General features: G+C 42.2%; 1 protein-coding gene across 2 annotated transcripts in view; it reads right to left on the bottom strand.

The window, feature by feature from the left end:
• Nucleotides 1-1,713: 1,713 nt before the first annotated feature.
• Nucleotides 1,714-17,224, bottom strand: part of samd4a (sterile alpha motif domain containing 4A) — a 103,768-nt gene continuing 88,257 nt past the window's right edge. For both annotated transcript variants that reach the window (XM_029687464.2, XM_029687465.2), the window contains 2 exons: nucleotides 15,445-15,528; nucleotides 1,714-9,534 (listed from right to left, as the gene is read on the bottom strand). In XM_029687464.2, coding sequence (XP_029543324.1) covers nucleotides 9,506-9,534; nucleotides 15,445-15,528 — 113 coding nt within the window. In that variant the 3' untranslated portion in view covers nucleotides 1,714-9,505. The remainder of the gene's footprint in view (nucleotides 9,535-15,444; nucleotides 15,529-17,224) is intronic.

Raw genomic sequence — 17,224 nt, 5'->3', positions numbered from 1 at the left:
TGGTAAGTGCCCTTTTCACATGGCATCATATTCCCGCTCAAGCCAAATGCTTCAAACCCATTCGTCAAACAATTAACTCTTAGGTCTCTGTCAGCCTATCAGAAGGACCAGTCCCGGTGTACTGTACTTGTCATTAACTAATACACAAAGGGGGAGCAACATACACTCATACAAATTTGGTAGCTACTGCTCCAGGTACTGTATACTGCACCCTTCAACTTCAGGAAACCAACAATGATGGGTTAATGAACATGTTAACTGGAGTTCAAATTATGTGATGTAATGTTGCTGTTAGTTTTGATTGGAAACTTTGGTCACAGACAAATACAACAAAGGTGTAGTTACAATGACTAACTGGATAGTGCAATGAAGGATGATTTAGTTGTCAGAGGCTGGCCTAATATGGACACTGTACATTATTCGCCAATAGTCACACTATTGTAGGTATCACAATAGCGCAAAAGGTACAGATTGACAAATGTGGCTCTCTCTGTATCCCCCAAGTGTGCATTTCAGAATTCAGTATTGGGCACCACTAGCTTCGTATCTGTAAGTCGTGTAGGTCTGTGTGCGTTTTTAATTTTGTGTGTTATCTAGAAGTGTATTTTCTAAAATTGTTGAGGGCCAGCCCAGTATATATTCCGCTGACCTCTATCTTGAGAAGCCTTACTTTTTTGGGGGAGGAGAATTCACTTCCACCCGATGAATTCGAAGAGACTAGAGGTAGGAGTCTCACCTCTTGGTAAAGGAACACATCACCTCTGTTAACCTTATAATGTCAACTATGAATATATCTATGTATGTCAGTGTATAAATGTTGCAGATTTCTATTAGACTTTTTAAGTGTCAAAATATGCTGCATTTGAGTACAGTACAATGCTCTTTGCAATGTCACGTATACTGTATGTTGCATTTGCATATCTGTGAGTGCATTCTCTAATATTAGGCTATTCTCTCTTCAGCAGGGATATTAAAATATAGTAACATTTGAAAAATGTTCAGTAGCTAGGTTTCCATCCAATTGGCGAAATATTTTTATGTGAATATTCAAAAATCACAGCAGAGATGTTTCCAAGAAATTTACTTGTAGATTAAAAAAAAATAAAAAGCTGTGCGTGATGACCGTGCACATGAAAATAACTTTGGCGTTTAAATTCCCATTGCATTTGTAACTCTCTACTGATGGTTTTGTCACAAACTGTTGCGTTAATAACCAATATGCGCCTTCTGGTTTTGGCGCATGCTCCAGTGATGCTAGATTGAGCAATTTACCAGACTACCCTGGCAACTTTCTTTCCCAACCAGCACTTAACACATTTAGCTACCTTTAAAAATGTATTTGGAACTTTTGAAAAGTGACTCAAACGCTAAAATGCACGCATTTTCCCTCTAAATGACACAAAAACGATTTTCTCTGTCACACACTTAGTCACAACACACATGCCTGGCTGCAAAAGTGCAGCAGATGCTCAGCTCGTGCACAGGCAGCAGCAGCAATTTCAGCAAATTGCAAATCATTGTTGGCCGACTGCAGCAGCAGTGTAGTACGGGTTCGACGAGCCAAACCCAATTAATATAGTTGGTCACGAATGTTTGATCTTGAACAGAACTTACAACATCAATCAACATGTCTCAATCAAAATTGTACAGCCAGAAGTACAGAAAATAGTCGGACTCTGTAACTGAACAAATCATATTTTTTTGCCGAGATGGCCAGTCAATTTGAGTAACGTTTTTGCGTATTCTACGTAATGACGCAGTTTTACGTTCACGCAATGACTACACAACGTCATTTAGCAACAAATCAACCTGCCTCTAGCCAATTTACCCTGAAATTTAGTTGGCAACACTGGCATGCTCTCCGGTCTAGAAGAGTTCGCTGACAACGTGGACAGGGTAGGTTATATGATGCAATATGGATAAGAGCAATAGCATTTTTATTTGTTAATTGGCAGACAAGTTTTGTTCATGTAGCCAGCATTCAAATAAAACTCTTGATGGGCATGTGCATGAAGCACATCATTGTCCATCCCATCACAACCGTCATGAAAGTTCATCAAAACGATTTAATCTGCCTATAAACTCAAATGTTTTTCCATGTCGTAGTACACCAGATGTCATCGCATGTCTCAAGTTTACTTCGATATGGTTTAAAAAAATAAATATTTGCACATAAAGGCTTTCCACCGCATTTGTCGCATAATAATTTTTTTTATCGACAAAATGATCCCACCATGAACAATTTTTCGACATTAATACCGATACTTTCCATCACACCTGTTGTTATTTTCATACAGTATGACTTTACTCTCAAACGGTGGATGGAAACGTTACGATAAATAGGAATAGTAGCAAGCGGTATAGTTATATATTTATTGGAAATATATAATACTCTGAAATGAATAGGTTTTAACCAATCTGATTTGGCCATTGGGGTTGTATCTGTCAGGGGTGGGTGAAGGTGCGTGCTAGTCAGACAGCTCCTACATTGTCTCTGTGGTCTTCTTTAGGAGGACCTGTTCTTTGGGCTCCTTCTCCACTGTCATTTAGGTTACACTTCTTACTGTGGTCATTTGAAAGTGTTTTAAATAAAATTAAATGTGTAAGACCTATGAACCTGGCTATTGTGCTCTTCTTTGTAAAAGCCTGTTTATACCTGGCACTAACATATGTCCTGTTCTACTTTCTGATTGTGCCCACAGTTAAAGTGTAGATTATTTAAAATACCTGATTGATCGCAGAATGTTGGCACCATATACCAGCATACGACTGGGAAAGACTGGGAAAAATCCGCTTGAACGCACTGCCACCTGGTAATTACTAGCGGTAAACTTGTCTATCATCCCCATGCTTACTTGCCCCTCTAAATTGTCAACAAAAAGAAAGCAGATGGCAGCAGCTTCAGCAGTTGTGGAACAAAATACAAATTATTGATACAAAATTTATTCTGTTCATCTTCCTTTTGATTTAAGGAAAGCAGCTCTGGATATGGGCAAAAGAGCAAAACAATCATTTGCCTTCTTATGACCTCCATGTTTGATGGTATTTCCCAGTTCAAAACAACTTCACAACTGGTAATTAACACCTTCCCGCTTGGTTATGAACCTAGTATTAAGGACACCCAGATCTGCATTTGTCATTTAGCAGACACTCTTATCCAGAGTGACTTAGTGCATTCATCTTAAAATAGTTAGGTGGAACAACCACATATCACAGTAAGTACATTTTCCTCAAAATAGCTATCAAAGTCAGAGTTAGTAAGGGGAAAACCCCCCCCAAAAAACAGAGTGTTAGGCATTATTTATTTAGGGAGGGGCCAGGGTGAGAAGGGGGTGCTGTGGGATTATTTCAGATGCTTTCAGATGATGGGCAAGGGACTCTGCTGTCCTAGCTTCAGGGGGAAGCTGGTGACAGGACAGAGAAGAGCTTGGACTGGGCTGAGCGGGAGCTGCCAAGAGACCAGAGGTGGCAGAACAGAGTGGGTGTTGTCCAGGGTCAAGCCAAGGTTCTTTGTACTCTGGGAGGGGGACACTGGAATTGTCAATAATGATGGAGAGGTCTTTGAGCGGGCAGGCCTTGCCCTGGCGGAAGAGCAGCTCCGTCTTTTTAATTTATTTTTTATTTTACCTTTATTTAACTAGGCAAGTCAGTTAAGAACAAATTCTTATTTTCAATGACGGTCTAGGAACAGTGGGTTAACTGCCTGTTCAGGGGCAGAACGACAGATTTGTACCTTGTCAGCTCGGGGGTTTGAACTTGCAACTTTCCGGTTACTAGTCCAACACTCTAACCACTAGGCTACCCTGCCGCCCCATCTTGTCGAGGCTGAGTTTGAGGTGGTGGGCCGACATCCAAACTGAGATATCTGCCAGGCAAGCAGAGATGCGTGTCGCCACATGGGTGTCAGAATGGGGGAAGGAGAGAAGTAGTTGAGTCTCATCCGCATAGCAATCATGAGAGAGACCTGGTGGGGATATGACTGAGCAGAGTAGCTTTGTGTATAGAGAGAAGGGCCTAGAAACGAGCCCTGGGGGACACCAGTTGTGAGTACAGTACGTGGTGCAGACACAGATCCTCTCTACAATGCCTGGCAGGAGCGGCCTGCCAGGTAGGATGCAATCCAAGAGTGCAGAGGCTGAGACGCCCAGCCCTGAGAGGGTGGAGAGGAGAATCTGACGGTTCACAGTGGTGAAGGAAGCAGATAGATCTAGGAGGATGAGAACAGACGAGAGAGTCAGCTTTGGCAGTGTGGAGAGTCTCCGTGACACAGAGAAAATAAAATGGGGGTTGACAACTTTCTTTTAGCTGGTTTTGTGAAACAAGGCGGTACCCTCCTTGACTGGAGCCTGCCTCTTGGCAACAGGTTTTATGAAAGTGCTTCAGTTCCTCTGATTGGTGTGCTTTTTGGAGGAGTAGCCAGTAGAATCATCTCCTGCTATTGTGTGGCCTCCCAGAATACAAGACATGACCCTTTCATTGGAATTTTTTAAAACTTTTTTTATCCACAGACAAAGTTTTTCTTTAATACATTTTTTGTCTGTGGTTATAATAAAGATGTCAAGCATTTGAACACAGACCCCACAAAACAAAGCATTCAGTCGATTCATTCAGTATCTTTCGCTCACTCACTCGCAGCGCTCCCATTCTGAATAGACAGCAACCACAATCTCTCATAGACAAAAATGAAAATACATACATTTACACAAGAGATCCATAGATCCATTTAGAACAGATGAGCATCCACACTTCCTCTCACAAGCCAGACCCAAACCCTGCCCGAGGCAAGTAGCTACAGGAACACAGAACCTGAGACAGGCTTTTGGCATGGCGTCAGGGCCCGAATTAAAAAAGTAACTCTGGGATCAGGTCCCCCCCCTGTCCATATAATTTTAATCATTATGATCTAGAAGGCATGTAAAAAGCACGACTACTCAGACTCTTTGTAAATACTGGCCCAGTTCTAAATGGCTGGCTCTACAGAGAGACTGATCTATGTAGTGTACAGTGGACCTCAGGTCTCTCTGAATGTCAGCCCTCATGTGTTACTGAACTGTGGGCATAGTGACCATACAATCCCTTGATACTGTATAACACACACATACAGCTGAGAGGCAGTCATCCTCCGATGCCTGAACAAAGGAAGAAAAACTACAGCCTTCTTTTGATTGGGCCATGCCAAGTCGCAGCATTTCTGGTACATTTGAGAATAAGTATTTTACAGTTACAACAAGACACACGTGCAAACACACACAAAACATATACATCTGTTTGTTGTACAGACAGGTATAATTCCTAACTTCATATCAGCATTGAAAAGTACCTACAGAAACAAAAAAAATACACTGACAACACGAGGCCAGAAAGAAGTGTTCCATATTGTTTTTGTCTACAACGTGACGCCAAAAGATACATTTTAAAATGTCCTAGAGGACCTAGTGTGCAGTTTGGAGGATGCCACCATTTTGACTGTCAACATTTACATTTTGGGTAAATGTCGAGTAAAAAAAAAGGCACTGCCATTTGTTATTTTAAATATGACTTCCCAGCCTCGTGCATTTCTATAATATAAATTAACTTTTTTTGGGGAGCTTTTGAGTTTTTTCTTAAACATAGGATAATATTTTTTCAAATATATTTGTAAGCCTGCAGTCAATACAGGACATCGGCTCTTTGATAACAAAAACAAAACAAACAGAGCACAGTAAAGCTGTAGAACTTTTGTTACAGTATGGATGCCTTCGAGTTTACAAAAAAAAAAGAAGAAAAAAAAAGAGTCTCGCCATCGAATAATGATGCGATATTTGACTAATGTGCAGAGTGTCTATGACCAACAAAAATTTCAGTAAAAAAACCCCATTAAATAATAATATATTTGGAATATCAAGGTTATCATCTAACTGTTAATACTGCAGTGTGTACAGAGGATCTCTCTCATCCCAGCCTCATCGGGGTTGGAGGCGCTTTGGAAAATACAAATAAAACCCCCTTTTTTTTGTGTTACATAAGGTGAACAGCTTCCGGAGGAGTCAAAGTCCGATCTACTCGTCATCTGGCTACTTCACACACGCAGTTGCAGTAATATATCAATGACATTCACAGCTCTTCTGTTTACTCCCTCTGCTCCATCGCTCACTACATACTGTAGTGTACACTACATTCACACACACAACCTCATGGGCAGTAGTGAGTGTGTATGTCCCACCCTAGAATGTGCTACCCTCTGCCCTGCAGTTGTTGCCAGTCTTTTGGATAGGCTACATATCTTAGCCATCCACTGTGATGTCATCACTAGCCATGCAGATGGTGGTTAGCTTGGTAAGCACTGGTTACCCATTCCCAAAGGGCTATCCCTGCACCTCCGATGCTCATAGCCGAAGTGGACCAAAGTAGTAAAGGGCCTTATGCCACAGAAATAACCCCAGATGACTCTCCATCTCAGTCTATCAAGGGTTACCGTGGCCTGTTCTATTTGGCAATATTTCAAAAGGGTCGTCGCCCCCTATCCTGTTTGTTCTGCTGGTGGCCACGTTCAGACATTTGGCCAACCAGGATAACAAGCGTTCCCAAACAGTCAGTCAGAAGAAAAAAAACGAATCCAAACAAGACACAGAGTGTCTCTCTACTCCACTATTAAATATAAAAATGTGCGATTATACTGTAGTTCAAAACAAAAATAACTATGTTAATATTTGAGATGTACTTATGGTCACCAGCCATAGCAAGTTAATACATGTGGTACTTTAAATAATACATCTAAATGAATACAATAAATCACCTCTGCAACAATAGAAAAAAAATAATAAATAATTTGAATCTGCTAATAGTATCAATTTATGTGGCAGTGGCAAGTGGATCTAACTACCATGTACTGTATATACACTGATGCATGTTGCATCAGTATACCAATACTGTAATGCTGCCACTAAACCAAACCGTGCCAAAGAGTCCATGCCAATTCATGCTTTATTGAATTTTCTTGTCACCGTCCCATTTAAGGCCATGCGTTTTTAGTGAGCACACTTCCTGAAGCAGTGATATTTGACTGACTATGAAACATTACTACAAGCATCAATGACATTTTGACAATAACAGGTTAAAGGTTTGACTGGGGTCAACCCTACTTTATGACAAGATGGCTCAGTCTGAGAGCTTAAGTTCAATGCGCACTTGGGAGTGGGCTGTAGTTAGTTTGGCAGAGGAAGGGGTGTTCTCGTTCTCCATCGCCGAGCAACGGTGCATTTGGCATGAAGCTGGTTTCATCTCACTACAAGTTCACCTCCACAATAAGTCAAGTCCCTTTTTCTGAACTACAAAACTCTTAACCTTTCCTCTCCAAACCACTTGCCTCTCCCCACTGATGAACGTTTATTGCACATACTTGCCATTTCTATTACTGCACCTATTGGCATTGTTATTGATGGATTAGCTGTAGTAAAAATATCACAACACCAAGTGCAGAACAAGAAAACGAGACACACAAGAATTCAAAAATAAACTAACCCAAAAAGTTGCGCAAAAACCCTCACAAAACACCACACCAAATCAGGATGCCCATTCAGGCACAATACATTAGCGTGATCTTCCATGCACAAAACACCCACTTACAGGATGACAGTGGCTAATAACAACAGAGCCTAATTCAGCTTTAAAGAGCTTATTTTACCATGAACCTACCTTTATAGCATGTCATGCAGACAACAATGAACCAAGGGTTAGGGTTAAGACAAAAAAACGAACAAGAAATTGAAGTATAAAAAGCCTAATTCCATGAACCTACCTAACTGCATTTTGCCACTAGGTGGAGTTAAGTACTAAAAAGAGAGTATTCTTGGGAATTTAAACTAGTTTTAAACCCTTCATGGGTTGGTGTTTCTATGCTGCTTGAGGAAAAGGAAACTTCCTCAGCAACCTTCTCGTTTATATCCGCCAAAGCTACTTCCTGATTCTCCTGTCCTCTGTGTACATCTTTTCTCCTTGATTCAAAACATCTTTGACCATCTCTTACTTCCTAGTAAAATGAGAGCATATAGCATACAACGCTATAGTACCTACCCTGGACTGAAAACACACATGTAATCCTCATTCTATTTCACAATGAGACACATTGAAAATACTACTGACCCACACTGACTAGCCCTAATTAGAGAATAGGTCACACAACATTGTGCACCTGTTAAAGAAACCTCACTCCCAAATCCAGACACAGCCCAAGCAAATTAACAGCATAAACTTTCAATGCATAGTCTGCAGGGACAAAGATTAAAGAATTCTAAAAGATTATATACATTGGCCTGTCTATAACATTTACCCAGAACTTCACCACAACGCTACTACTACACAATTTCTGTTGTTTCAAATCAAAGTCCCTGCCTCTGACATGGATCCATCATCACTAACGTCCTCTTCTCCTTCTAAATCACTTGGCACAGACCATCCTGTGTCTCCCCACTTTTATTTCCCCTCCTCCCATCTCTTCTCATTTCTCTGTTTTTCCTTCTACACACTTCCACTTCATCCCTCTCTCCTTTTAGCGTTTTCATATTCACACAGCTTGGCTGCTGGTAAGCGAAAGAAAGAAACAAAAAGCAAAAAAAACTATGATAATGTTGGATGTAAACTATGATAGCTACTGTGGGACGTTAGTCTATTAAGCGACTAGTACGGTAGTATGCTACTACTTTCCCAAAATGTATTTAAAAAAATAAAATATAAGAGATAACATTCATAGCTGAAATGTATAAATGTTTCGGTACCATAGTAGCATCTTATGTAAACAATACATACATGTAAAAATGCTTTTTTTCTGTCACCTATACAGAAGCATAGGGCTCTTTTGAAAAACTTCCTCCCTAAAACTCTCCCAAACAGTGAGATGAATGCCGAGGCTTCTCTCACAATGTGTCCCACTTTGATTATTTACTTACTTGTCTTGTGTTTGTTTTTGACTCAGTGAGACGTCATATGGCACGACCGGTAGAAATGCTGACTGGTGCGAACTGGTGTGGGAACTCCCTTACTGGTCTGGGGACTGGGGGCGGAGAAGGAAAGTCTACAGTCTTGACTCTTATAGCATGATATACTACAGTACCTATAATGCACAACTCCCCCTTCAACTGGGTCCAGGGTCTGCCAATCGGTTGTTGGCCGATGCTGACCCCCAGCGCTGCTATATCTCCCCCAGCTCAACAGAGGGCACTCCTCCGGCACTGTTGTGGGTAGTTATAACGGGTGGGGAAAGGAGTCTGCACTGCATTTCTCATCCATCACTGAAGCCCAGGTACTTATGAGTGTGCTGGGGGCGTAGCCGTGTTTTGTTGTGATGGTAACATGCCAATGTGCTACTGCGTTAGCCGTTTGTTAGCAGTTTTTGCAGATTGGCTCGCCGTGGCATAATTTGCAGCCCAGCAACCACCCCGGTTGACCTCTCTCATTGGCTGTGGTGTGTGTGTGTGTGTGTGTGTGTGTGTGGGACCAGATGTCCCCGGGTCTCCTTCAGGTCCTACTCTCAGATGGTGGATGTGCGGTCAACTCCATCTAGACACACAGGAGGGAGGGACATAGGACAAACCATCAGATAGGAATAACTGGACAAATACAGACAGAATGTTTCAAAACAAAAAACTGTTGCATCTGGCCTAGCTGGACAAACAAAGAGGACCTGGGTTATGTCCTAAATTACACCCTATTCCCTACATAGTGCACTACCTTTGACCGGAGCCCTATGGACTTAGGTGTCTTTGGACCTTAGAAACAAGCTATATAAATCCTATGTATTGTTATTTTGGTAATTTGTATTTTATTGCAAAAGCAGCAGCTACTCTTCCTGGGGTCCACACAAAACATGAAACATAATACATAATATCAACAGACAAAAACACCAAGGACAGAACTACAAACATTTTTTTTTAAGGCACAAACTATCTAGGTCAAATAATAGGGGAGAGGCGTTGTGCCACGAGGTGTTGCTTTATCTGTTTTTTGAAACAAGGTTTGCCGTTTATTTGAGCAAAATGAGATGGAAGGAAGTTCCATGCAATAAGGGCTCTATATAATACTGTACGCTTTCTTGACTATATTCTGGATTTGGGGACTGTGTGGTGGGATAGGTGTGTGTCAGAACTGCGTAAGTTGACTATACAAACTATTTGGGATTTAATGTCTCTTATAAAAATAAGTGATGCAGTCTGTCTCTCCTCAACTCTTAGCCAAGAGAGACAGGCATGCATATTTATATCAGTCCTCTGATTACAATGAAGAGCAGTACGTGCTGTTCTGGGCCAGCTGCAGCTTTTAACTAGGTCTTTCCTTGCAGCACTGGACCACACGACTAAAACTAGAGCCCGCAGAACTTGCTTTTTGGAGTGTGGTGTCAAAAAAGCAGAGCATCTCTTTATTTTGGGGCGGCAAATGGTTAGAGCGTTGGACTAGTAACCGAAAGGGTGCAAGTTCGAATCCCCGAGCTGACAAGGTACAAATCTGTCGTTCTGCCCCTGAACAGGCAGTTAACCCACTGTTCCTAGGCCGTCATTGAAAATAAGAATTTGTTCTTAACTGACTTGTCTAGTAAAATAAAGGTAATATATATACCATCCTCAGTAAGCTTTCCATCGAAGTTGTCAATGCCAGGTTTGTCAGTATTGATCGATAAATCATTTTCCCACCTCTCCCACACGGACTTTACAAAATTCAAACTTGCAAAATGCTTTTATTTCATCAGTTGTATGTTTATTGTTGGCATTTCCTGCCTAAGTTTGCCCACTTTGCCAATGAAGTAATCATTAAAATAAGTGGCAACATCAAATGGTTGTGTGATGAATAAGCAATCTGATTCGATGAAAGAGTGAGTTGAATTTGTCTTTCTGCCCATAATTCCATTTAAACTACTCAAGTTTTCCATAATTCTTTATATCATTGATCTTGGCTTCATAATACAGTTTATTCTTGTTTTTGTTGAGTTTAGTCACATCATTTCTCAATTTGCAGTAAGTAAGCCAGTCAGATGTGCAGCCAGACATATTAGCCACTCCTTTTGCCCCATCTCTTTCAACAATACAATTGTTAAATTCCTCATCAATCCATGAAGCCTGAACAGGTTTAACAGTCAGTTTCTTAATATGTGCATGTTTAACAATAATTGGAAGAAGCAATTTCATAAATCCATCAAGTGCAGCATCTGGATGCTCCTCATTAAACACATCAGACCAACACCCTTTTTTAACATCATCCACATAAGAGTCACTGCAAAATCTTTTGTATGATCTCTTATACACTATTTTAGGCCCAGCTATTGGAACTTTGGCTTTCCTGGATATAGCCACTACGGATACAGCTTTAGAACATAGTTCTACAGTATTAGTAAAAATGTGATCGATACATGTGGACGATCTTGTTCCTGTAGTGTTTGTAAACATCCTGGTAGGTTGATTAATAACCTGAACCAGATTACAGGCACTGGTTACAGTGAGAAGCTTTCTCTTGAGCGGACATCTTGATGAAAACCAGTCAATATTCCGGTCCCCAAGAAAGCAGACCTCTCTGTTTACATCACATTCACTTATCAAGCATTTCACACAAACTCCGCAAAAAAATAAATATCCTCGCACTGTCAACTGCATTTATTTTCAGCAAACTTAAAATGTGTAAATATTTGTATGAACATAACAAGATTCTACAACAGACATAAACTGAACAAGTTCCACAGACATGTGACTAACAGAAATGGAATAATGTGTCCCTGAACAAAGAGGGGGTCAAAATCAAAGTAACAGTCAGTATCTGATGTGGCCACCAGCTGCATTAAGTACTGCAGTGCATCTCCTCCTCCAGATTTGCCAGTTCTTGCTGTGAGATGTTACCCCACTCTTCCACCAAGGCACCTGCAAGTTCCTGCAGGAAGGGTACCACATGAGGGAGGAGGATGTCTTCCTGTAACGCACAGTGCTGAGATTGCCAGCAATGACAACAAGCTCAGTCCGATGATGCTGTGCCACACTGCCCCAGACCATGACAGACCCTCCACCCCCAAATCAATCCCGCTCCAGAGTACAGGCCTCGGTGTAACGCTCATTCCTTCGAAGATAAACGCAAATCCGACTATCACCCCTGGTGAGACAATACTACGACTCGTCAGCGAAGAGCACTTTTTGCCAGTCCTGTCTGGCCCTGTGATGGTGGATTTGTGCCCATAGGCGACACACTTGCCGCTGAGCACTGATGGAGGGATTGTGCATTCCTGGTGTAACTCGGGCAGTTGTTGTTGTCATCCTGTACCTGTCCTGCAGGTGTGATGCTCGGATGTACAGATCCTGTGCAGGTGTTGTTACACATGGTCTGCCAATACGAGGACGATCAGCTGTCCATCCTGTCTCCCTGTAGCGCTGTCTAAGGCATCTCACATTACAGACATTGCAATTTATTGCCCTGGCCACATCTACAGTCCTCATGCCTCCTTGCAGCATGACCAAGGCACGTTCATGCAGATGAGCAGGGACCCTGGGAATCTTTCCTTTCCTTCAGTGAGTAGAAAGGCCTCTTTAGTGTCATAAGTTTTCAGAACTATGACCATAATTGTGTACCGTCTGTAAGCTGTTAAGTGTCTTAACGACCGTTCCACAGGTGCAAGTTCATTAATTGTTTATGGTTCATTGAACAAGAATGGGAAACAGAGTTTAACCCTTTACAATGAAGACCTGCAAAGTTATTGATTTTTACAAATTATCTTTGAAAGACAGGGTCCTGAAAAAGGGATGTTTCTTTTTTTGCTGAGTTTATTATTTAGATACTGACTTATCACTTGGTGGCCTATAGCAACTCCACAAAAGAAAAGGCTTTAGATATGCCAAGTGAACCTGCAACCACAACACTTCAATAACACTTGACATAAGATATTCTCTAAGTATGACAGGGATATGGCTCTGAATATATACAGCAACACCTCCCCATAAGCATTTATGTGTCTCTTCTATCGATGTTATATCCTTGTATTGCACTGCTGTATCATCAAATGAATTATCTACGCGAGTCTCAGAAAAGGCGAATATATGTTATCTGATGTTAGCAAGTTATTGATTTCATGGACCTTATTTCTAAGGCTACATATTATTATGGGCTATTTTCAGCCCTTTCTTGGGTAGCTTAGAGATAGACATCATTCTGAAGAGCAAACGCACAAAAAAAAAATTCTACATTCAGCAGTCCATTAATCAATTGGTGTGTGTCCTGCAGGGTTGAAGCTACAAACTCATAGGCTTGGCTCTCTCATCCCATCCAGGCTTCTGGGAGGGAGGGTGGACAATGAGCCTGTCCTATGGACCAGGGTGCATTACATACAACAATTTACTATTATTGGAGTTCCTGTGTGTAGTCGAGGGTCTTATGACATTCCAAATGGAACCCTATTCCCTAGAGCTCTATCGGCACTGGTCAAAAGTAGTGGACTATAACTGGAATAGGGTTCCATAAGAGAGTTATGTAGGCCCATGTTAACAATGCACTTACCCCCTGTGGCACTTTCGGAGATCTGGAGGCAATTAGCGATATGCTAATAGTGCCACCTTTCCCTGTCATAGGCTTGATGAAATGTTCACCATAATGGATATCCAATCCTTTCAGATCTACAGAACTGCCTAACAGGGTAACGTCTGGAAGCATGTCAATATTAGGGAAATGACTTGGCAGCTTTCTGTCAAATTGGTTAAAAGAAAAGAGAGTTTGGTCATTTTTAGAGCTGACAGATTTCTATTGGACAGTATTTACTCGATTTGTAAATAAGGGCACGGGGTTATTCCATTCACAATGAGTACTTTGGTTCTAATTTATATTCTGTGGATTCAGTATGTTATAGAGAGAGAGAGAGAAAGGAGGGGCAGAGGGTTACAGTAGAGAGGAAGGGTCCAGTCTGGGACTGGCAATCCTCAGCTAACCACCTCTGCTCTGGGCCTATGTGTGTGTCCACTTACACAAAGCGGTGCTTGTCCATCCTAGCTCTGCGCCGAGCACTGAGGGCCACTGTCTCTGCCTCTGTGCTGGCGAGGCCGGGGAGAGAGAAAACAGCCCCTTTATTTAAAACTAAACTCCACTTCACATGGGAATGGTTACTGCGATTATCCATCTCCCTTCCTCTCCTGTCCACTCCACCCTTCTATCCTCGTGTGGATTAATTGTGGAGACACACCCTGGCTACAGCCAAACATGGGCTCAAATACTATTTGAAATATTTCAAATACTTTGAGCAATTGCTTTAGCCTTCCTGGAGGGCCTGTTCCATTGCAGGTTCAAGCAAGCACAGCTAAAGCATTTGAAATGATTTTGAATAATATATGAACCCAGGTCTGGCTACAGGCAAGCCATCATCTTTGGGGAGTTGAGACTCTGGATGTATTCACTGTATGTTGCTGGCTTCATTAGTATTACGGTTACATTCTGACAAGACATATGAATGTTCCCGAATGTTTTTTTAAACGCATGTTTTTTTCCCTTTGTATTATATTTGACCAGATCTAATGTGTTATATTATCCTACATTAATTTACATTTCCACAAACTTCAAAGTGTTCCTTTTCAAATGGTATCAAGAATATGCATATACTTGCTTCAGGGCCTGAGCTACAGGCAGTTCGATTTGGGTATGTCATTTTAGGCAAAAATTGAAAAGAGGTTGAACAGTTTCTGGGTAGAGGGAATTCCAAATGTTGACACTCCTTTTGTCTGTTTGTTTGTGCGTGTATAGAGGGAATTCCAAAGTTGACACCTTTTGTCTGTTTATTTGCGCATGTATACACTGATTATATAAAACATTAAGAACACCTGCTCTTTCTATGACATAGGCTGACCAGGTGAATCCAGGTAAAAGGTATGATCCCTTATTGATGTCATTTGTTAAATCCACTTCAATCAGTGTAGATGAAGGGAAGCAGACAGGTCAAATAAGGATTTTTAAGCCTTGAGACAAGGATCGTGTATGTGTGCCATTCAGAGGGTGAATGGGCAAGACAAAAGACTTAAGTGCCTTTGAACAAGGTATGGTAGTAGGTGCCAGGCGCGTTTGTAACAAGAACTGCACCGCTGCTGGATTTTTCATGCTCGACAGTTTACCGTATGTATCAAGAATTATCCACCACCCAAAGGACATCCAGCCAACTTGACAACTGTGGGAAGCATTGGCCTCAAAATGAACCAACATCCCTGTGGAATGCTTTTGACACCTTGTAGAGTCCATGCCCCGACGAATTAAGGCTGTTCTGAGGGCAAAGGGTGCGTGTGTGTGAGAGTGAGAGAGAGAGCGTGCGTACAAGTTTCTTTCTGTGCATGTGCGCACGTGTGAATAAACCAGGTGGTACATCAGATACAGTACTGTGTGCATGTGTGTATTGACTAAGAAGTCCAGTATTAACTGGTGTGTGTGAATTCGTATGTGTGTGTTCATGGATGGTTGTGGTGCTCCTACCTCCCAGGGCATGCTCTGTCATACTCAAACACAGAGACTCCAGCCGGTTGTTGATGTCTGGTTCCGTCACTGGCACTTGGAGATCTGGAGAACACCACCACAATGTTACAACAACATACACACAACCAACTACCCGGAGAACAACACTGCAAAATTACAACAACGTACACACAACTAACTACGAGGAGAGCTCTGCAACATGACATCAACGTACACACAATCAACTACCTGGAGAACACCACCACAATGTCACAACAACATACACACAACCAACTACCAGGACAGCACTGCAACATAACGTACCCACAACCAACTACCTGGAGACCAACACCACAATGTTATAACAACGTACACACAACTAACTACCAGGACAGCACTGCGACATTACAATGTATCCACAACCAACTACCTGGAGAACACCACCAATGTTACAACATACCCTCAACCACTGTGAAAGCTCAGCTAAAATAAAAAGCTAAACAAACAACTGAAAGAGTATGATAAATGTGTGTATACCCATACATAAAAAGGCCAGGTAAAGACCCCCAGAACGTTCCAACATCAACATAACCACTGTGAAAATAGCTCAAAGACTTTACAATCAAAATAATGATGCATTTTTTCACAGTCCTCTACAAACCACAAAATACCACATCAGAGTCTACTATTCCCATTGAGCACGAAAAAGAGTTGAAATGAAGTTCATCAAAATGTCTCGATCCCAATACTTTAACCTTTCCTAACACCACCACACCGAAATGGCAGCAGACAAAGGAATTAATTATCATGGGCTCCAAATCACAGTTTTGTGCGGGGCGGGCATCGTAACAATGACCTCCATTCAACCACACCGCGTGTGCCGTGCTTAATCTGATTACACTACACCGCCAATTAACCAACTGTCTACACATTACACCCCTTAAATACAATACCCAGTCATTTGGGTTACTCAAATTGGGGTGGTTTGTTGCGCATGTGTGAGTGAGGTGTGTGTACTTCAAGTTCAAAGTCACCCGTTCCGCCACAAGGGGGACCCATAAACTCACCCACCCCCCCCAAAGAAAAACTTTGTCTGAGACAAGTTGCTAACTTGTTAGCCTAGCAGCCCCCTCAGCTCAGTTGTGAGCTCCTTAGCTAGCTATCACGATGGGATATCTAGGCCATCGGTTAGCCTTAAGCTGCTCCTGCCTGCCTTAAGTGGAGTCAACGCAGCCCGGGCGGCTGTGAAAATCCCTTGTGGGTAGAGAGAAGAGCCGAGTTATGCACTTGCCGTCGCACTGGCTGGACAGACAGAACAGTCAGCCACTGGCTATTTTTAGGCCTCAAATCCTGGCCCCTCCACACACACTCCCCTTACTTCATCCCATCATTCTCCCTGTATAGTCTCTGTTTTAATCAATCATTTAATCTGTCTAGCGTCAGTTTGAGAAATAGGGGAGAGAGAGAGAGACAGAGATTGAGAGAGGGCGAGTCCAGGCCTAGCTTTCCAGGCAGCTACATACTCTGGCCAGGCTCCAACTCCAGCCACCCCCGAGTGCATGTGCAGTGTGTATGACTCTGCAGAGCTGTAGAAGGGAGGGAGAGAACGAAGGAGGGAAAGAGAGAAAGGGTGCCAGGGCTGCTCAGCCACCCAGCACAAAGAGGCTCATTGTAACAGTCCACTGACTCTTCCCTCATTCCCTTCCTCACATACGGCTGCATTCCCTCTTTCCCCCTGAAACCGCCCTCCCTCCTCCTTCCTCTCCATTCTAAAAAAGGGGGAATACTCTTTGGTTCCCTA

The sequence above is a fragment of the Oncorhynchus nerka genome, linkage group LG18, assembly GCF_034236695.1.
Source record: "Oncorhynchus nerka isolate Pitt River linkage group LG18, Oner_Uvic_2.0, whole genome shotgun sequence".
Taxonomy (NCBI): Eukaryota; Metazoa; Chordata; class Actinopteri; order Salmoniformes; family Salmonidae; genus Oncorhynchus; species Oncorhynchus nerka.
This window is presented reverse-complemented; position numbering and strand designations above follow the sequence as displayed.